This window comes from Schistocerca cancellata, chromosome 3 (assembly GCF_023864275.1).
Source record: "Schistocerca cancellata isolate TAMUIC-IGC-003103 chromosome 3, iqSchCanc2.1, whole genome shotgun sequence".
Taxonomy (NCBI): Eukaryota; Metazoa; Arthropoda; class Insecta; order Orthoptera; family Acrididae; genus Schistocerca; species Schistocerca cancellata.
In genome coordinates, this window is record NC_064628.1 from 288,042,928 (window position 1) to 288,065,829 (window position 22,902).

At 45.4% G+C, this 22,902-nt stretch overlaps 1 protein-coding gene across 1 annotated transcript in view; it reads right to left on the minus strand.

Moving 5' to 3' along the window:
• The window catches only part of LOC126176275 (uncharacterized), a 121,425-nt gene that overhangs the window by 10,069 nt on the left and 88,454 nt on the right, over positions 1 to 22,902 (minus strand). The window contains exon 7 of the mRNA XM_049923424.1: positions 17,541 to 17,778. Within this exon, the coding sequence (XP_049779381.1) occupies positions 17,541 to 17,778 (238 nt within the window). The remainder of the gene's footprint in view (positions 1 to 17,540; positions 17,779 to 22,902) is intronic.

Below are 22,902 nucleotides of genomic sequence, written 5' to 3' on the forward strand. Positions count from 1 at the left end.
CCCATCATTCAGTGCAAGCTCTATTAGAAGCACAGGGTCAAATTTTTAAAGGAGCTCACTAGACTTGGTCCTTGCCAACCACTCAACACTATCCCAGTTGTTGGAGATACAACCAAGAGTGCATATGAAGCCGTAGCCAGGTACACAGCACGAGAAGACATCAGAATCTAGAAGGAATTGTGACGATTGAAGTTCATTCGCGAAATGAATTAACTGCTTTAATACAAACTGGCTGACAGCTTTCTCTAGTAGCCTAAGTGAATGCATATAACATTATCAATCTAAAAACAAATTTACGAAAATATGCCCTAAATATATATGTATGGCAAAGGGCAACTGTTACTTTTTAATTTGTGATGGCTAAAACGTTCATTGGACAAATATGTTATACTAGAACTGACATTTGATTACATTTTCACGCAATTTGGGGGCATAGATCCTGAGAAATCAGTATCCAGAACAACCACCTCTGGCCATAATAACGGCCTTGATACGCCTGGGCATTGAGTCAAATAGAGCTTGGATGGCGTGTACAGGTACAGCTGCCAATGAAGCTCCAACACGATACCACAGTTCATCTAGAGTAGTGACTGGCGTATTGTGACGAGCCAGTTGCTCGGCCACCATTGATCAGACGTTTTCAATTGGTGAGAGATCTGGAGAATGTGCTGGCCAGGGCAGCAGTCGAACATTTTCTGTATCCAGAAAGGCGTTCGGTATTAACCTCCTGAACCCACCGATTCCATATTCTGCTAACAGTCATTGGATCTCGACCAACGCGAGCAGCAATGTCGCGACACGATAAACCGCAATCGCGATAGGCTACAATCCGACTTTTTTCAAAGTCGGAAACGTGATGGTACGCATTTCTCCTCCTTACACGAGGCATCACAACAACGTTTCAGCAGGCAACGCCGGTCAACTGCTGTTTGTGTATGAAAAATCGGTTGGAAACTTTCCTCATGTCAGCACGTTGTAGGTGTCACCACCGGCACCAACCTCGTGCGGATGCTCTGAAAAGCTAATCATTTGCATATCACAGCATCTTCTTCCTGTCGGCCAAAGTTCGCGTCCGTATCACGTCATCTTCGTTGTGTAGCAATTTTAATGGCCAGTAGTGTATTATAAAAATGTAGGTACACTATGTATGCATGTATGTTCCGCATATCCTTCTAAACCACTGGACAGCTTTCAACCAAACTTGGTACACATATCACTACTGCTTGAAAAGAGTAGCTGTCGTGGTAAGAAGCTCCTACCTATCAAAGGAATGGGGGTGGGGGTGAAAAATAAGTGTAGCTCATGACGTGCGGATACCTAAACTTTAGTCATCTAGTATTTCAGAATGAGAGCATTATAGTTTCAAACTTTTATGAAACTTTTTATCGTTGACATCCTTCAAAAAATGTTAAAAGAGAAAAGTTTACAACTTACTACATTTTCGCTGTTCATGCAGTAAAACTGCCGGGCCAGGCATAACGTTGTAATTTATTACTTCTTTAGTGTTAACTGTATTCGTTGCAGCATCCCTGAATATGGAAGTTAATAGGAATATAAAAAAAGGGAGGAAGGTTTATCTGTTTAGCAAGAGTAATAGAAGGCAGATTTCAGACTACCTAACAGATCAAAACGAAAATTTCTGTTCCGACACTGACAATGTTGAGTGTTTATGGAAAAAGTTCAAGGCAACCGTTAAATGCGTTTTAGACAGGTACGTGCCGAGCAAAACTGTGAGGGACGGGAAAAACCCACCGTGGTACAACAACAAAGTTAGGAAACTACTGCGAAAGCAAAGAGAGCTTCACTCCAAGTTTAAACGCAGCCAAAACCTCTCAGACAAACAGAAGCTAAACGATGTCAAAGTTAGCGTAAGGAGGGCTATGCGTGAAGCGTTCAGTGAATTCGAAAGTAAAATACTAGGTACCGACTTGACAGAAAATCCTAGGAAGTTCTGGTCTTACGTTAAATCAGTAAGTGGCTCGAAACAGCATATCCAGACACTCCGGGATGATGATGGCATTGAAACAGAGGATGACACGCGTAAAGCTGAAATACTAAACACCTTTTTCCAAAGCTGTTTCACAGAGGAAGACCCCACTGCAGTTCCTTCTCTAAATCCTCGCACAAACGAAAAAATGGCTGACATCGAAATAAGTGTCCAAGGAATAGAAAAGCAACTGGAATCACTCAACAGAGGAAAGTCCACTGGACCTGACGGGATACCAATTCGATTCTACACAGAGTACGCGAAAGAACTTGCCCCCCTTCTAACAGCCGTGTACCGCAAGTCTCTAGAGGAACAGAAGGTTCCAAATGATTGGAAAAGAGCACAGGTAGTCCCAGTCTTCAAGAAGGGTCGTCGAGCAGATGCGCAAAACTATAGACCTATCTCTCTGACGTCGATCTGTTGTAGAATTTTAGAACATGTCTTTTGCTCGAGTATCATGTCGTTTTTGGAAACTCAGAATCTACTATGTAGGAATCAACATGGATTCCGGAAACAGCGATCGTGTGAAACCCAACTCGCGTTATTTGTTCATGAAACCCAGAAAATATTAGATACAGGCTCCCAGGTAGATGCCATTTTCCTTGACTTCCGGAAGGCGTTCGATACAGTTCCGCACTGTCGTCTGATAAACAAAGTAAGAGCCTACGGAATATCAGACCAGCTGTGTGGCTGGATTGAAGAGTTTTTAGCAAACAGAACACAGCATGTTGTTCTCAATGGAGAGACATCTACAGACGTTAAAGTAACCTCTGGCGTGCCACAGGGGAGTGTTATGGGACCATTGCTTTTCACAATATATATAAATGACCTAGTAGATAGTGTCGGAAGTTCCATGCGGCTTTTCGCGGATGATGCTGTAGTATACAGAGAAGTTGCAGCATTAGAAAATTGTAGCGAAATGCAGGAAGATCTGCAGCGGATAGGCACTTGGTGCAGGGAGTGGCAACTGACCCTTAACATAGACAAATGTAATGTATTGCGAATACATAGAAAGAAGGATCCTTTACTGTATGATTATATGATAGCGGAACAAACACTGGTAGCAGTTACTTCTGTAAAATATCTGGGAGTATGCGTGCGGAACGATTTGAAGTGGAATGATCATATAAAATTAATTGTTGGTAAGGCGGGTACCAGGTTGAGATTCATTGGGAGAGTCCTTAGAAAATGTAGTCCATCAACAAAGGAGGTGGCTTACAAAACACTCGTTCGACCTATACTTGAGTATTGCTCATCAGTGTGGGATCCGTACCAGATCGGGTTGACGGAGGAGATAGAGAAGATCCAAAGAAGAGCGGCGCGTTTCGTCACAGGGTTATTTGGTAACCGTGATAGCGTTACGGAGATGTTTAACAAACTCAAGTGGCAGACTCTGCAAGAGAGGCGCTCTGCATCGCGGTGTAGCTTGCTCGCCAGGTTTCGAGAGGGTGCGTTTCTCGATGAGGTATCGAATATATTGCTTCCCCCTACTTATACCTCCCGAGGAGATCACGAATGTAAAATTAGAGAGATTAGAGCGCGCACAGAGGCTTTCAGACAGTCGTTCTTCCCGCGAACCATACGCGACTGGAACAGGAAAGGGAGATAATGACAGTGGCACGTAAAGTGCCCTCCGCCACACACCGTTGGGTGGCTTGCGGAGTATAAATGTAGATGTAGATGTATTCGCAACACACTTAGCAATCAGTTCTCACTTATACCACTGAATGTACCTGCAAAATTATATCACTGCACGACACAAAGTTCAGGAGGTATGGCGTCATAAACACCAAGATGCGTGAAAAGTTGCCGCATCATATATCGCGATTAAATTTATTACTTCTACATCTACATACATACTCCGCAATCCACCATACGGTGCGTGGCGGAGGGTACCTCGTACCACAACTAGCATCTTCTCTCCCTGTTCCATTCCCAAACAGACCGAGGGAAAAATGACTGCCTATATGCCTCTGTACGAGCCCTAATCTCTCTTATCTTGGTAGTCTTTCCACGAAATATAAGTTGGCGGCAGTAAAATTGTACTGCAGTCAGCCTCAAATGCTGGTTCTCTAAATTTCCTCAGTAGCGATTCACGAAAAGAACGCCTCCTTTCCTTTAGAGACTCCCACCCGAGTTCCTGAAGCATTTCCGTAACACTCGCGTAATGATCAAACCTACCAGTAACAAATCTAGCAGCCCGCCTCTGAATTGCTTCTATGTCCTCCCTCAATCCGACCTGATAAGGATCCCAAACGCTTTAGCAGTACTCAAGAATAGGTCGTATTAGTATTTTATAAGCGGTCTCCTTTACAGATGAACCACATCTTCCCAAAATTCTACCAATGAACCGAAGACGACTATCCGCATTCCGCACAGCTGCCATTACATGCTTGTACCACTTCATATCGCTCTGCAACGTTACGCCCAAATATTTAATCGACGTGACTGTGTCAAGCGCTACACTACTAATGGAGTATTCAAACATTACGGGATTCTTTTTCCTATTCATCTGCATTAATTTACATTTATCTATATTTAGAGTTAGCTGCCATTCTTTACGCCAATCACAAATCCTGTCCAAGTCATCTTGTATCCTCCTACAGTCACTCAACGACGACACCTTCCCGTACACCACAGCGTCATCAGCAAACAGCCGCACATTGCTATCCACCATACCCAAAACATCATTTATGTAGATAGAAAACAACAGCGGACCTACCACACTTCCCTGGGGCATTCCAGATGATACCCTCACCTCCGATGAACACTCACCATCGAGGACAGCGTACTGGGTTCTATTACTTAAGAAGTCTTCGAGCCACTCACATATTTGTGAACCAATCCCATATGATCGTACCTTAGTTAGGAGTCTGCAGTGGGGCACCGAGTCAAACGCTTTCCGGAAGTCAAGGAATATGGCATCCGTCTGATACCCTTCATCCATGGTTCGCAAGATATCATGTGAAAAAAGGGCGAGTTGCGTTTCGTAGGAGCGATGCTTTCTAAAGCCGTGCTGATGCATGGACAGCAACTTCTCTGTCTCAAGGAAATCATTGTATTCGAACTGAGAATATGTTCGAGAATCCTGCAACAAACCGATGTTAAGGATATTGGTCTGTAATTTTGAGGATCCGTCCTTCTACCCTTCTTATAAACAGGCGTCGCCTGCGCTTTTTTCCCGTCGCTCGGGACTTTACATTGGGCAAGAGATTTGCGATAAATGCAAGCTAAGTAAGGAGCCAATGCAGTAGAGTACTCTCTGTAAAACCGAACTGGAATCCCATCAGGACCTGGCGATTTATTTATTTTCAACCCATTCAGCTGCTTCACAACCCCGGGGATGTCTATCACTATGTCCTCCATACGGGAATCTGTACGAGACTCAAATGGCTGTATGTTTGTACGATCCTCCTGCGTGAAAGATTTCTCAAATGCTAAATTTAAAATTTCAGCTTTCGTTTTGCTGTCTTCCGTTGCCAGACCAGAGTGATCAGTGAGTGACTGGATGGAAGCCTTCGACCCGCTTACTGATTTTACGTAAGACCAGAATTTCCTTGGGTTTTCAGCAAGATCTTTTGCTAAGGTATGACGGTGGTAGTGGTTGTATGCTTCGCGCATCGCTCTTTTTACAGCAGCACGAATCTCTACTAACTTTTGCCTGTCCTCATTCTCCCTACCTTTCTTATACCGCGAGTGCAACTGTCTTCGCTTCCTGAGCATTCTCCGAATTGCGCTGTTAAACCACGGTGGGTCTTTTCCGTCTGTAACCCACTTTTTCGGCACTTACTTGTCCAATTTGTTACTAACTCTATTCGCAGTAAATTTCGCAGACAACATCCATACATGCCGCTCAATGTATCTACAAAATTATGTCATTGTGCGGCACACAGTTCAGATGTGACGTCATAAACAATGAGCTGCGTGGAAATGAAACTGCAGGACGATATTCGCTAGAGATACAGGTGAAAGGTGTGTACAAATATGCGTCCAATACGTCAAAAATGTGAAATATTTGTGGCATGTGCATATGTGGACAAATTTTGTGAGTAAAAAAACTCCTCCTAAATCCCTGAGTCGATTTCAATCAAACTTGGTACATATATTAGTTACTGTCTGGAAAGGGATACTGTGAGGTTAGATGCAGCAGCCTCCTGTTAGGGTGGGAATGATAACATGGAGAGAGAATGGAGGGAGGGGGAGGAAGAGATGGACAGATAGAGAGGGAAAAGGAGGAGATGGACTCAAATATGGGGGATGAGGAGATGGACAGAGAGTGGGGGAGGAGCAAATGGACAGAGAAAGGGAAGAGAAGATGGACAGACAGAAAGGGTAGGAGGAGGTGGACAGAGAAAGGGGAAAGAAGATGGAAGAGAAAATAGGGAGGAGAGGGGCTGTTACAACAGGAGGAGATGGTTAGAGAGAGAGGGGAGGAGGATATGGAGAGAGAGAAGGGGAGGATGAGACGGACAGAGAGAGGGAGGAGGAGGAGGAGGAGGAGGAGGAGGAGAAGGACTGAGAGGGAGGGAGGAAGAGATGAACGGAGAGACAAGAAGGAGGAAGCTGACAGACAAAAGGAAGAGGAGAGAGAGAGAGAGAGAGAGAGAGAGAGAGAGGAGGAGGAGATGGATTGAGAGTTGGAGAGGAGATAGCGTGAGGGGGCGATAGATGGGGGCAGGAGGAGGTGGACTTAGAGGGGACGGGAGATGGACAGAGGGTGAGAAGTAGATGGACAGAGAGGGTGAGCAGATGGGCAGAGAGAGTGGAGAGAAAGACAGAGAGTATGGAGGAGGAGATTGGCAGAGAGTAGGGCTGGAAGAGATGAACAGGGAGAAGTGGGAGAAGGAGATAGACAGAGGAGGGAACAAGGAGGCGGACAGGGAGAGGGATAAGGAGTAGATGGGCTAATGGAATTGGAATAAATTGAAGTAAGAAAAAAAAAAGAAAAAACCGACGCACCACGAAGGAACTATCCGATAGGGACGGAAATCGGTAGATGTGGCCTACCTGTACAGACAGACAAATGATTACAATTTCTGAAAGATTGGATGATTTTATTCGAGAGAAAGAGCTTCACAAATCGAATAAGCCAATTACGCATAGTTCCACCTTTGGCCCTTTTGGAAGCAGTTATTCGGTTTGCCGTTGATTGATGGAGTTTCTGGATGTCCTCCTGAGGCTATTGTGCCAATTCCTGTTCAATTGGCACCTTAGATCGTCAAAATCCCGAGGTGGTCGGAGAATCCTGTCGATAATACTCCAAACGTTATCGAATGGGGAGAGATCCGGGGAACTTGCTGGCCAATGTAGGGTTTGGGAAGCACGAAGACAAGCGGTAAGAGCTCTTGCCGTACGAGGGTGGGCATTATCTTGGTGAAATGGAAGCCCAGGATAGCTTGCCACGAAGGGGTACAGTCTATGTAACGACTTGACAGAAAATCCTAAGAAGTCCTGGTCTTACGTTAAATCAGTAAGTGGTTCGAAACAGAATATCTAGACACTCTGGGATGATAATGGCATTGAAACAGAGGATGACACGCGTAAAGCTGAAATACTAAACACCTTTTTCCAAAGCTGTTTCACAGAGGAAGACCGCACTGCAGTTCCTTCTCTAAATCCTCGCACGAACGAAAAAATGGCTGACATCGAAATAAGTGTCCAAGGAATAGAAAAGCAACTGGAATCACTCAACAGAGGAAAGTCCACTGGACCTGACGGGATACCAATTTGATTCTACGCAGAGTATCCGAAAGAACTTGCCCCCCTTCTAACAGCCGTGTACCGCAAGTCTCTAGAGAAACGGAAGGTTCCAAATGATTGGAAAAGAGCACAGGTAGTTCCAGTTTTCAAGAAGGGTCGTCGAGCAGATGCGCAAAACTATAGGCCTGTATCTCTTACATCGACCTGTTGTAGAATTTTAGAACATGTTTTTTGCTCGCGTATCATGTCATTTCTGGAAACCCAGAATCTACATGGATTCCGGAAACAGCGATCGTGTGAGACCCAACTCGCTTTATTAGTTCATGAGACCCAGAAAATATTAGATACAGGCACCCAGGTAGATGCCAGTTTCCTCGATTTCCGGAGGGCGTTCGATGCGGTTCGGCACTGTCGCCTGACAAACAAAGTAAGAGCCTGCGGAATATCAGACCAGCTGTGTGGCTGGATTGAAGGGTTTTTAGCAAACAGAACACAGCATGTTGTTCTCAATGGAGAGATGTCTACAGACGTTAAAGTAACCTCTGGTGTGCCACAGGGGAGTGTTATGGGACCATTGCTTTTCACAATATATATAAATGATCTAGTAGATAGTGTCGAAAGTTCCATGCGGCTTTTCGCGGATGATGCTGTAGTATACAAAGAGGTTGCAGCATTAGAAAATTGCAGCGAAATGCAGGAAGATCCGTAGCGGATAGGCACTTGGTGCATGGAGTGGTAACTGGCCCTTAACATAGACAAATGTAATGCATTGCGAATACATAGAAAGAAGTATCCTTTATTGTATGATTATATGATAGCAGAACAAACACTGGTAGCAGGTACATCTGTAAAATATCTGGGAGTATGCGTGCGGAACTATTTGAAGTGGAATGATCATATAAAATTAATTGTTGGTAAGGCGGGTGCCTTAGAAAATGTAGCCCATCAACAAAGGAGGTGGCTTACAAAACACTCGTTCGACCTATACTTGAGTATTGCTGATCAGTGTGGGATCCGTACCAGGTCGGGTTGACAGAGGAGATAGAGAAGATCCAAAGAAGAGCGGCGCGTTTCGTCACAGAGTTATTGGTAAGCGTGATAGCGTTACGGAGATGTTGAGCAAACTCAAGTGGCAGACTCTGCAAGAGAGGCGCTCTGCATCGCGGTGTAGCTTGCTGTCCAGTTTGCGAGAGGGTGCGTTTCTGGATGAGGTATCGAATACATTGGTTCAAATGGTTCAAATGGCTCTGAGCACTATGGGACTTAACATCTTAGGTCATCAGTCCTCTACAACTTAGAACTACTTAAACCTAACTAACCTAAGGACATCATACACATCCATGCCCGAGGCAGGATTCGAGCCTGCGACCGTAGCAGTCCCGCGGTTCCGGACTGCAGCGCCTAGAGCCGCACGGCCATCGCGCCCGGCTCGAATATATTGCTTCCCCCTACTTATACCTCCCGAGGAGACCACGAATGTAAAATTAGTGAGATTCGAGCGCGCACGGAGGCTTTCCGGCAGTCGTTCTTCCCGCGAACCATACGCGACTGGAACAGGAAAGGGAGGTAATGACAGTGGCACGTAAAGTGCCCTCCGCCACACACCGTTGGGCGGCTTGCGGAGTATAAATGTAGATGTATATGTAGAATATCGTCGATTTGCCGCTGTTTTGTAAGGGTGCCGTGGATTACAACCAAAGGGTTCCTGCTATGAAATGAAATGGCACCACAATTCTGATTCCCAGACTGTATGGAGGGTGACAGACAGGATCGCATCCTACTGCTGTCCAGGGCGTCTCCAGACACATCTTCGCTGGTCATCGTTGCTCAGTTCGAAGCGGGAATCATTCTGAAAACAATTCTCCTGGTGTCAATGAGACTCCATTAGGCTCGACAACCAGAAGTGATGGTCTGGAGTATGATTTCCTTTCATAGCAGAACCCTTTGGTTGTAATCCGCAGCATCCTTGCAGTATAGCGATACATCGACGATATTTTACGTCCCGTTTTATTGCCCTTCATGGGAAGCCATCCTGGGCTTACATTTCAACAAGATAATACCCACCCGCATACGGCGAGAGTTTCCACTGCCTGTCTTCGTGCTTACCAAACCCTGCTTTGGCCAGCAAGGTTAGAGGATTTCTCCCCGATTGAGAACGTTTGGAGCATTTTGGACAGGGCCCTCCAAACATTGCGGGATTTTGACGACCTAACGCGCCAATTGGACCGAACTTGGCACGATATCTCTCAGTAGGACATCCAAAAGCACTGTCAATCAATGTCAAGCCGAATAACTGCTTGCATGTGCGCCAAGGGTGGACGAACGCGTTATTGAAGTACTCAGTTTTAGAAGCTTTTTCTGTTGAATAAATCATCCAATTTTTCTGACATTGACATCTAATGATTTCCTTCCCATTCGGATAATTCATTCGTGGTGCGTTTTTAAAAATATACGCACATGCTCGTAAATTAAGGATAACAACGCTCTGGTGGGCGGTTTGCGGGTTTAAATCACCTCGGGGTATGACCATGCGGTGCATTTGACCTGCGGTCGTCGCACGGTGGTGCTGGCAGCAGTCCACATACGCAGAGGTGTGTTGGTGCATGTCAGAGTACGGTGCAGTGAGTAAGTGTGCAGACATTTTCAGACGTGCTAATGGTGACTGTATTTTGAAAATGGCACAAAGAAAACATATTGATGATGTTATGATCGGTAGAATACTAGTGCGACTGGAGGCTGGTCAAACACAGCAGGTAGTAGCATGGGCCGTCCATGTGCCACAAAGTGTGATCTCAAGATTATGGCAACGATTACAGCAGACAGGAAACGTGGCCAGGCACTCCAGTACGGGACGTCTACAGTGTACAACACCACAAGAAGGCCGATATCTCACAATCAGTGCCCGCAGACGGCCACGGAGTACTGCAGGTAGCCTTTCTCGGGACCTTACCGCAGCCTCTGGAACAGTTGTCTCCAGACACACAGTCTACAGACGACTGAACATACATGGTTTATTTGCCCGGAGACCTACAAGGTGCATTCCACTGACCCCTGGTCACAGGAGAGCCCGTAAAGCTTGGTGTCAAGAACACAGTACAAGGTCAATGGAACAGTGGTCCCAGATTGTGTTCACGGACGAGTCCAGGTATAGTCTGAACGGTGATTCTCGCCGGTTTTTCATCTGGTGTAAACCAGGAACCAGATACCAGCCCCTTAATGTCCTTGAAAGGGACCTGTACGGAGGTCGTGATTTGATGGTGTGGGGTGTGATTATGATTGGTGCACGTACACCCCTCCATGTCTTTGACAGAGGAACTGTAACAGGTCATGTGTATCGGGACGTCATTTTGCACCAGTATGTCCGCCTTTACAGGGGTGCAGTGGGTCGCACCTTCCTCCTGATGGATGATAACGCACGGCCCCACCGAGCTGCCATCGTCGAGGAGTACCTCGGAACAGAAGATATCAGGCGAATGGAGTGGCCTGTCTGTTCTCCAGACCTGAACCCCATCGAGCACGTCTGGGATGCTCTCGGTCGACGTATCGCTGCACGTCTTCACATCCCAAGGACACTTCAGGAGCTCCGGCAGGCACTAGTGCAAGAATGGAAGGCTATATCTCAGCAGCTGCTCGACCACCTGATCCAGAGTATGGCAACCCGTTGTGCGGCCTGTGTACGTGTGCATGGCGATCATGTCCCATATTGATGTCGGGGTACATGAGCAGGAAACAGTGGCGTTTGGTAGCACATGTGTTTCGGGACTGTTTTCTCAACTTATCACCAATACCGTGGACTTACAGATCCGTTTCGTATGTGTTACCTATGTGCCTATGCTATTAGCGCCAGTTTTGTGTAGTGCCACGTTGTGTGGCACCACATTCTGCAATTATCCTTAATTTATGAGCATGAGTGTAGATTGTACACACCCAGGTAACCCACGGTACTCATTTAGCAATTATAAATAAATAATAGTCTCCTACCGCCGGTACTGACTGTACCCAATAATAGCCGGTATGGAGAATCGACAGAAAAACTAGACTGAGCTCTCTGTTTCAGCACTGTTCTGTAAAGGTTCGTGTCTGTTCAGGGAGAAGAAATAAAAACCGTGAGGTTTGCCGATGACGCTGTCATTCTGTCAGAGGTAGCAAAGGACTTGGAACAGCAGCTGAACGGAATGTACAATGTCTTGAAAGGTGGATATAAGCTGAATATCAACGAAAGTAAAACAATTATAATGAAATGTAGTCTAATTAAATCAGGTGATTCTGAAGGGATTACATTAGGAAACGAGACACTTAAAGTAGTAGATGAGTTTTGCTATTTGGGGAGCAGAACAACTGATGATGGTCGAAGTAGAGAGGATATAAAATGTAGACTGGCTATGTCAAGAAAAGCGTTTCTGAAGAAGAGAAACTTGTTAACATCGAATATGATTTAAGTATTAGGAAGTCTTTTCCAAAAGTATTTGTATGGAGTGCAGCCATGTACGGATGTGAAATATGGGCGATTACCAGCTTAGTCAGAGAGAAAACAGAAGCTTCTGAAATGTGGTGCTACAGAAGAATGACGAAGATTAGATGGGTAGATCACGTAACTAGTGAGGAGGCACTGAATAGAACTGCGGAGAAAACAAATTAGTGGCACAACCGGACTAGAAGAAGGGATCGGCTGATAGGACGCACTCTGACAAGTGAGACATTAAGGGATCACCAGTTCAGTATTAGAGGGAAGCGTGGGGGGTAAAAATCGTAGAGAGAGATGAAGAGATGAATACATTAAGCAGATTCAGAAGGATGTAGGTTGCAATATTTATTCGTAGATGAAGAGGCTTGTACAGGATAAAGTAGCATGGACAGCTGACCACTGTTCGGACTGAAAACCACAACAACAACAAATTCGCTGCACTATGAATCAAGATCGTCGAATGATACAACTGCTTATACAATGGTGATCTCTTCTACTACTCTGAAACCAAAATATGAAAAAGCGTCCATCCGAAAAATGTTTGTGCTTGACATGATGGCACGACGAAGAAAGTAATCAGACGGTTGATTTTTTTCTACGATGCCTTTACTGTGCATTGCCGCACAGAAGTATGCGGTGCTTGCTGCTGGATTGTAGCGTCCGTGATGCCGCCTGAAGAGACAGAGAACTGAGCTGAGCATAGGTCTCCTCCTTTATAATAGAAGCTGACGAATATGTTCAAATGGCTCTGAGAACTATGGGACTTAACTGCTGAGGTCATCAGTCCCCCTAGAACTTAAAACTACTTAAACCTAACTAACCTAAGGACATCACACACATCCATGCCCAAGGCAGGATTCGAACCTGCGACCGTAGTGGTCGCGCGGTTCCAGACTGAAGCGCCTAGAACCACTCGGCCACAATGGCCGGCCTTGCAAACTTCAACATGTCCTCGTCAAAGGCACTGCGCGCATACTGACGCTTAATGCATCTATGTTTAGCAAAACTATCTGCGTACCCTTGATACCTCTTCCTGTTTTTGTTACAGAGTGGCTGTTTCGAAGAGGGACGACACGAAGATTGTGCGGCAAACACGTTGTGCTGCTGCTGATTTTTTGTTCGCGCTTTGTCTCTAAATGGATGTCGAGGTTTGAGCCCCAAGTCGTGCGATGAAGATGAATTCGATGAGTTCTAATCACCTTTACTGTGGCTCGGATGGAAAGGCCATCTGATGGAATCTACTTCACCTTCATCAAAATTTTGTTTTTCTGGTTTTGATATTTTGAGCTGCTTTATAGAAGATTCATTGCTTTCCTCAAAATGGTGCTGAGTTATATATTAGGATTTGTAATCTTCAGTGCCTGTGCACAAATTTCTTAAACGCGTACATATTGCATCACGCACAAGCAATTCACTATAGGACTGGTAACACTTGGTCTTCTGAATGAAACGGCGCAGGCGATGGTGGGCGGTGCTGTTCTGGCTTGATGGGCTACGATAGTATAAGCTGCTGCTGTACCGTAATTGTGCATGTTGCCTTTGTTGGTGGTGCTTGTTGTCCTTTTTGCTGTTCCAGGATTTGCTTTTCTTGTTGTTATCGTTGTGGCTGATGATGCATGTGGAGTCTCAGCTGCTGCTGCTACAGCTTCGTGAATTCTCGACTCATATCACTGGACCTAGTCTGTTACTCTGTCACACATGCTGATTTCGAGTCCTCGTTGCCCATACACCTTCTAGAGAACAACACAATCTTTATAATGTAGAAAATACGGATACTGTGTAATTACTTGATAATTTATAATTCCAACCCGCCGGCTGGGCCGCGGATAGTGAACGCCGCAAGGTATCAACCTCGTTGTCAGATGACAGAGAAATAGCACTACCGAATATACCACCGTAGTCGTTAGCGGATGAGTACGAATAATATCCTTTACATTGATTTGTATCATAGTTTTTACGATAGGGAGCGTATGCAGTGACACAAAAATTGGCAATTGTTTTTTTTTAAATTTCCTAAGGACACTGGGAAGTATGGAACGGTACATTACAGGACAGTTTATTTACGATTTTCTTGTAACCTACAAATGTTTATGAAGAACGTAATTTTTTTTAAGAACAAAAAATGGCTGGTAAACAGCAGAAGACCTCACCTTTTGGCAGAAAGACGTCGTATATCTACGAAACAAAGTGACATTTTGTGCACTACTCTTCAGATAAATCAGTGAATGTGGAATGTAGGAAACTTGAATCGAATGCAACACATCAAATAAGCCACAACTGTAGTTCAAGGGATAACCACACAGACGTGATATTAAATTGTCAAAATCAATAAAACCTCTTCCCAACGCAAAAGAAACTAATTCTGCAATTGTTGCTACCTCTGAGCCACAAACGGCAAGAATGTTCAAAACATTCTTTTTTGAAGCAACAGTAATTACGAAACTACCTGGCAGATTGAAACTGTTTGTCGGACCGAGATTCGATCTCGAGACCTTTACCTTTCGGGTGTAATTGATCCACCCACTGAGCTACCCATACACGAGTCATCTTTTACTTCCGCCAATACGTCGTCCCCTATCTTGCAAACTTTACAGGAGCTCTCCTACGAAACTTGCAAAACTAGCACACCTAGAAGAAAGGATATTGCGGAGATATGGCTTAGCCTAGCCTGGGGGATGTTTCCAGAACAAAATTTTTCACTCTGCAGCTGAGGGTCCGCTGATATGAAACTTTCCTGGCGGATCAAAACAGAGTGCCGATCCGAGACTTTACCTTTCTGGGGCATTTGCTCTACAAACTGAGCTACCCAAGCACGATAACGACTCCTCCTCACAGCTGTATTTCTGCTTGGGTAACTCAGTCGGAAAGGCACTTGCTCTCGAAAGGCGGACTCCGAGTTTGAGTCTCGGTACGGCACACAGTTTTGATCTGCAAGTATGTTTCACATCAGCGTACCCTCAGCTGCAGAGTGAAAGTTTCATTCTGGAAACAGTAATTACATTTACAAAAATATTCGAGTTTGAGAAAGGCGAGTGATGCGTGAGAATGCGCGAACTATTAGACCCCATACAAAATTGTTATGCGTCAAAAAACCGCGTACCATCATAAGAATAGACAACAACAGAAATAAATGCTTCTCTTACATGAAACGTGTTTCTATTCTGCTGCCCTCAGCGAAATATGCTGCAATTGTAGACAAATTCGAAAGTATTTCTTAATGAATAAGTTATAACTTATATGACTGAACCAGTGAGATTCGGCGGCTTTTACATTTATAGTATTTCACGATCATTCCTGTTTCGTTCTAGGCGCGCAGTCCGGAACCGCGGGACTGCTACGGTCGCAGGTTCGAATCCTGCCTCGGGCATGGATGTGTGTGATGTCCTTAGGTTAGTTAGGTTTAAGTAGTTCTAAGATCTAGGGGACTGATGACCATAGAAGTTAAGTCCCATAGTGCTCAGAGCCATTTTTGATTCCTGTTTCATGATAATTTACTAAGGCAAGAATAAATCATTTCCTTAATTAATAGGCAAATAATTAAACTCAAGAATTACTTTTACGGCTAGCTTTACACCGCTAGGGGCGTTAGTTTTGTTCCAGCTGTGAGACGATAACTTTCACAGCAGTGAGCGTCACTACTGTTTGTTAGGCTGTGGAATTATCTGAGCACATCTTTTTTAAAAAAATTTTAACCTCGAGTCGGTCGCGAAATGTTAACTACAGTAAAAATCGAAAATGTTTTATTTGCAACATTTGTTACATTAACTTGTTGTTCCAGCTTGGGTGCCTGTCCGTGTACAGTCGAGTAGCGACGAACACAGGTGGGCAGGCGTGACCAAATGGCTGACGTGTGCGCAGTCTTGCAGGCGGGCCCGGGCCGCACGAGAAGCACGGGCCCTACAACGAACTCGTGTCGTCACATTAGTCGCCATCTCCGCCACACGAGCGCTCGGCTCCCTGCAGGTTCCACGGCAAATCAGTATGTACACCACTGGCCATTAAAATTGCTACACCACGAAGATGACGTGCTACAGACGCGAAATTTAACCGACTGGAAGAAGATGCTGTGATATGCAAATGATTAGCTTTTCAGAGCATTCACACAAGGTTGCCGCCGGTGGCGACACCTACAACGTGCTGACATGAGGAAAGTTTCCAACCGATTTCTCATACACAAACAGCAGTTGCGTGGTGAAACGTTGTTGTGATGCCTCGTGTAAGGAGGAGAAATGCGTACCATTACGTTTCCGACTTTGATAAAGGTCGGGTTGTAGCCTGCGGTTTATCGTATCGCGACATTGCTGCTCGCGTTGGTCGAGATCCAATGACTGTTAGCAGAATATGGAATCGGTGGATTTAGGAGGGTAATACGGAACGCCGTGCTGGATCCCTACGGCCTCGTATCACTAGCAGTAGAGATGACACGCATCTCATCCGCTTGGTTGTACCGGATCGTGCAAACACGTCTCGATCCCTGAGTCAACAGATGAGGACTTTGGTAAGACAACAACAATCTGCACGAACAGTTCGACGACGTTTGCTGCAGCATAAACTATCAGCTTGGAGACCGTGGCTGTGGATACCCTTGACGCTGCATCACAGACAGGACCGCCTACGATGGTGTACTCAACGACGAACCTGGGTGCACGAATGGCATAACGTCGTTTTTTCGGATGAGTCCAGATTCTGTTTAGAGCATCATGATGGTCGCATCCGTGTTTGGCGACATCGCGATGAACGCACATTGGAAGCGTATATTCTTCATCGCCATACTGGCGTGTCACCCGTCGTGATGGTATGGCGTGTCATTGGTTACACGTCTCGGTCACCTCTTGTTCACACTGACGGCACTTTGAACAGTGGACGTTACACTTCAGATGTGTTACGACCCGTGCCTCTAACCTTTATTCGATCCCTGCGAAACACTACATTTCAGCAGGATAATGCACGACCGCATGTTGCAGGTCCTGTACGGGCCTTTCTGGATACAGAAAATGTTCGATTGCTGCCCTGTCCAGCACATTCTCCAGATTTCTCACCAATTTAAAACGTCTGGTCAGTGGTGGCCGAGCAACTGGCTCGTCACAATACGCCAGTCACTGCTCTTGGTGAACTGTGGTATCGTGTTGAAGCTGCATGGGCAGCTGTACCTGTACACGCCATCCAAGCTCTGTTTGTCTCAATACCCAGGCGTATCAAGGCCGTTATTACGGCCAGAGGTGGTAGTTATGGGTACTGATTTCTCAGGATCTATGCACCCAAATTGTGTGAAAATGTAATCACACATCAGTTCTAGTATAATATATTTGTCCAATGAATACCCGTTTATCATCTGCATTTCTTCTTGGTGTAGCAATTTTAATGGCCAGTAGTGTATGTGCTGAGTACGCAGACACGCTGGCTACCAGACCTGCTGTTGTCGTCGCTGGAGTGCGGCACTGCCGGCGCCTGCGGCCGCGTCCTCGTGGGCCGCCTCTGCTCCGCCGCCCTGGCGTGGGCGTGCGCGTGGGCGGGCGGCCGGGCGCCCCAGCGGGGGCGGGCGTCGGGGGCGGCGCGGGACTGCGACTGCGAGCGGCAGCGCGACGGCAGCCGCACCGGCCGCTGCGCGCGCTCCAGGCTCGCCGACCTGCAAAGTGGCCAGGGCTGGCAGCGAGTGCGGCTGGCTGGTCTGGCAAAGCTGTCACAGTGTAAGCTCTGTAGGGGCAGATGGGGGTAAGAGGCCGCACTGTCCAATTCTGGAATCTGGAGGGATACAATTGGACTTCGTAAGACATACGCTATCTGATCTAAAGTATCTGGACACCTATTGGTGGACATTACGGAGACGGGCTACAAAGTAATGCTTCCCAATTTTTTATGTGACAACTCTTGAAGCTTTTTAAACAAAACAAACGTTATTAACGTTCTATATCTTTATTATTTGTGTCTACGTATTTATTTCTCAACGTACAGTAGTCACCCTGGTGACGAACATTTTTCTGCCAACCAGAGACTAATTTGTTGATGTCGTCACTGTAGAATGTTTGACTTTGTTGACGGAGCCACAACCGCACCTCTGCTTGCACCGCTTTGTCGATGTCAAAGTGAAGTCCTCGAAGGTGTTCTTTAAGTATATATGACGGTAGTATCTGTTCCCGAAAGAACAGTTACCGTTGATAACCATGCAGCTTTGCTAGAATGAAATGATAATTAAAATGGACACCCTAGCTGCAAACAGGCGTTGATATACTTCATTGGGGACATTTTGAAAATGTGTGCCCCGACCAGGATCTCCTGCTTACATGGCAGACGCTCTATCCATCTGAGCGACCGAGGGCACAGAGGATAGTGCGCCTGCACGGACTTATCCCTTGCACGCTCCCCGTGAGACTCACATTCCCAACATGTCCACACCACTACATTTGTAGTGCGCTTAATAGATGTTTGCCCATCATACTCATTACTCGTGGCAGATTAATCTACCAAGTCCCGTACGAGTTCGAGCATAGCGTGTGCGTTCGCACAATAAGGTCAATGGCCGGGAAGCCATATTTCAACTATATATGACGGTAGTATCTGTTCCCGATGGGAAAACATCTATTAGGCGCACTACGAATGTAGTGGTATGGACATGTTGGGAATGCGCGTCTTATGGGGAGCGTGCAAGGGATAAATCTCTACAGGTGCACTATCCTCTGTGTCCTCGGTGGCTCAATTGGAAAAAAAAGAAAAAAAAACTTGCTCGCGTTGTACGAGTGTAATGTCTTGTGTTATTTTCGCCGGAAGGATGGCATTTCTGTTGTATTTAAGTTTGTACCAATAAAGATCCTTTGTTCATTTCCCCTGTTCCTGGTAAAAATAAAAAATAAACAATAATAATAATAAAATAAAAATAAATCAAAAATCTACTTTGAGGGAGTGATTCAGGGACGGGTGGGGGGAGCCATCGCGGCCAGGCCTCGGGTTCCCTTGTGCGTTGCGGTGTTCGTACTATATGACTAAAAAAAATAGAGAAAGAAAAAAAATTGGAAAGAGCGTCTGCTATGTAAGCAGGAGATCCCGGGTTCGAGTCCCGGTTGGGGCACAAATTTTCAACATGTCCCCAATGAAGTAAAGTAGTATATCAACGCCTGTTTGCACCTAGGGTGTCCATTTTAATTATCATTTGTTCGTTAAGTTTTGGATACAGAAGAAAATCTGTTGGGGCCAAGTAGGGACGATAGATGACAGTGAAATCCAAGACGTCCCTTGTTCTAGATATCGCAGCGCTAGTGTGTGGTTTCGCATTGTCACGCTATAGGGAGTATGCTCCATATGTGGACGCCATATTTGAATTCAAAACTCGATTAAAGCACGCTGTTTCTCACGCACCGACATAGTTACGCTACACAACGCTACGTTGTTGTTGTTGTTGTTGTTGTTGTTGTCTTCAGTCCAAAGACTGGTTTGATGCAGCTCTCCATGCTACTCTATCCTGTTCAAGTCTATTCATCTTCGAGTAACTACTGCAACCTACATTCTTCTGAATCTGCTTGCTGTATTCGTCTCTTGGTCTGTCTCTACGATTTTTACCCTCCACGCTTCCCTGCAATACTAAATTAGTGATCTGTTGATGTCTCAAAATGTGTCCTACCGAGATCCTTCTTCTAGTCAGTTTGCGCCAGAATTTTCTTTGCTCCCCAATTCTACTCAGTACCTTCTCGTTAGTTACGTGATTCACCCATCTAATCTTCAGCATTCTTCTGTAGCACCACATTTCAAAAGCTTCTACTCTCTTCCTTTGTAAACTCTTTATCATCCATGTTTCACTTCCATACATGGCCCTGTGTCGATTTAGGTCTTTCAGTGGTATGTCAAATTCTTCACGCAGTATCGTATCTCCCATCTCATCTTCATCTGCGTTCTCTTGCATTTCCGTAATGTTGCCCTCAAGTACATCTCTCTTGCATAGGCGCTCTGTGTACTCCTCCCCCGTTTCTGATTTCCCTTCTTTGCTTTGGACTGGTTTTCCATCTAAGCTCTTGATATTCATACAGCTCGTTGTCTTTTCTCCGAAGATCTCTTTAATTTTCCTGTAGGCGGCATCTATCTTTCCCCCATTGATATGTGGTTCTACATCCTTGCATTTGTCCTCTAGTCGTTTCTGCTTATTCATTTTGCACACTTCCTGTCAATTTTATGTTTTAGACGTTTGTATTCCTTTTCGCCGGCTTCATTTACTGCATTTTTACATTTTCTCCTTTCATAAATTAAATTCAATATCTTTTGTGGTACCCAAGGATTTTCATTAGCCCGCGTCTTTTTACCTATTTCATCCTATGCTACCTTCACTGTTTGATTTCTCAAAGCTACCCATTTTTCTTCTACTGTATTCCTTTCTCCTCTTCCTGTCATTCGTTCCGTAATGCTGCCTCTGAAACCCTCTACAACCCCTGAGTCTTTCAGTTTATACGGGTCCCATCTCCTTAAATTCCTACCTTTTTGCATTTTATTCAGTTTTAATCTACAGTTCGTGACCAATAAATTGTACTCAGTATCCACATCTGCCCCTGGAAATGTTTCACAATTTAAAATCTGGTTCCGAAATCTCTGTCTTACCGGTATATAATCAATCTGAAACCTTCCGGCGTCTCCAGGTCTCTTCCATGCATACATCCTTATTTAATGGTTCTTAAACGAAGTATTAGCTATGATTAAATCATGCAAAATTCTGGCAGGCGACTTTCTCATTCATTCCTTTTCCCCAGTCCATATCCACCTACTATTTTTCCTCCTCTACCTTTTCCTACTATCGAATTCCAGTCCCCCATGACTAATAAATTTTCATATTCCTTAACTATCCGAGTAATTTCTTTTATCCCATAATACATTTCTTGAATATCTTCATCTGTGGAGCTAGATGGCAGATAAACTTGTACTACTGTGGTGGGTGTGAGCTATGTGTCTATTATTTCTACGATAATACGTTCACTATGCTACATTACGCGCCTCAGTTCGAAGCCCTGTAGCGGCAGAGGACTACAAATATGTAGACATGAAGAATAAAGATGTAGAATGTTAATAACGATTGTTTTATTTAGAATGCTTTAAGAGTTTTCACGTAAAATATCCGGAGGCACTACTTTTCAGCATGCCGTCGTAAAATGAGGTACATCCAGCATTCACCTTTATGACGGCTCGAACTCTGCTGGCGACCCTTTCAGTTAGGTATCTAAATGGCTGTGGACGAATGACAGCCCATGCTTGCTGAAGAGCCGAAGCCAGATATAGGGTAGTGATGTCGCAGACTGGGTCTGGGGCGAAGTCAAACTAATCCGAAATGTGTTCCAATGGGTTTTGGTTGCAACTCTGAGCAGGCCAGTCTATTGCCTCTCAGATGCTACTTTGTGACAGGATACATTGTCATACTAACACAATTATCGGCTCCATACTATTCTTCTACTGTACAGTACTCAATGGTACAAAAGTCTTGATATCCTTTCTTATTAGCGTTTTCTTAAGTGCAACAGCCACGATATACACCCCCACATCGTAACAGCACATCCTCCTTCTCCATTCTTCACTGCTGTCAATATACTTGATGGCAGGAATGTACGCCGGGCATTTGCCAATCTTTCAGTCGGAATGCCACAGGGTACAGTGTGATCCATCACTCCAGCCGGCCGCGGTGGCCGAGCGGTTGTAGGCGCTTCAGTCCGGAACCGCGATGCTGCTACGGTCGCAGGTTCGAATCCTGCCTCCGGCATGGATGTGTGTGATGTCCTTAGGTTAGTTAGGTTTACATAGTTCTAAGTTCTAGGGGCCTGATGACCTCAGATGTTAAGTCCCATAGTACTCAGAGCCATTTGAACCATTTGAACCATCACTCCAAATCATCCGTTTCCAGTCATCGTGTCTCTATACACCAACTCAAGCGTGACTTGGCAGTGACGCTCAATCATTGAACCCCGTTATTTTTAACTCGACGCGCAGTTATCGTGCTAGCTAGACTGCTGATAGCACTAGTGATTCCTTCCGCTGTCTTTAAGCGAACTTTTGACAACCAGCCTCTGAAATCCTCGACGGTCCCTGTCTGTTAGTGCACGAAGTCTGGCTGGCCTTGGTTTGCCTGTGGTTGATCCTTCCCGTTTCCGCTTCACAATCACGTGACTGAAAGTCGATGTACGTAGCTTTAGAAGGGTTTAAATATCCATGATGGATTTGTTACTCAAGTGACATTCAAAAACTACTCACTGAACTCTCCTGACCGACCCATTCTGCTGTCGCCACTTCGCTAATGACAACACCACGCTCTCCACTTCTGTTTACATCTGCGTGCCCGCTTCTCGTTGATGCCTAGTGCTGAATTCTGCATTACGTAGGGGTGTCTAATATTTTTAACTAGATACAGTATGGAGCGACTGGGCCACAAAGTGTGAATATGATGCGATATAGGAAATTTTTTGTGGTAAGATCTTTTGGGATCAAACTGCTGAGGTCATCGGTCCCGAAGCCTGCACAAGACTTAATCTAACTTACGCTAAGGACAACACACACTCACTCACACACACACACACACACACACACATACACACACACACACACACACACACACACACACACACACACACACACACACACACACACACACACATGCCCGAGGGAGGACTCGAACTTCCGACGGGGGGAGCCGCGCGAACCGTGCAGGACGCCTGAGACCACGCGGCTACCCCTCGCGGCCCATACGGTACTGTAGTGCCTACGTTGTTAGGAAGAACGATGAAATGTTCTT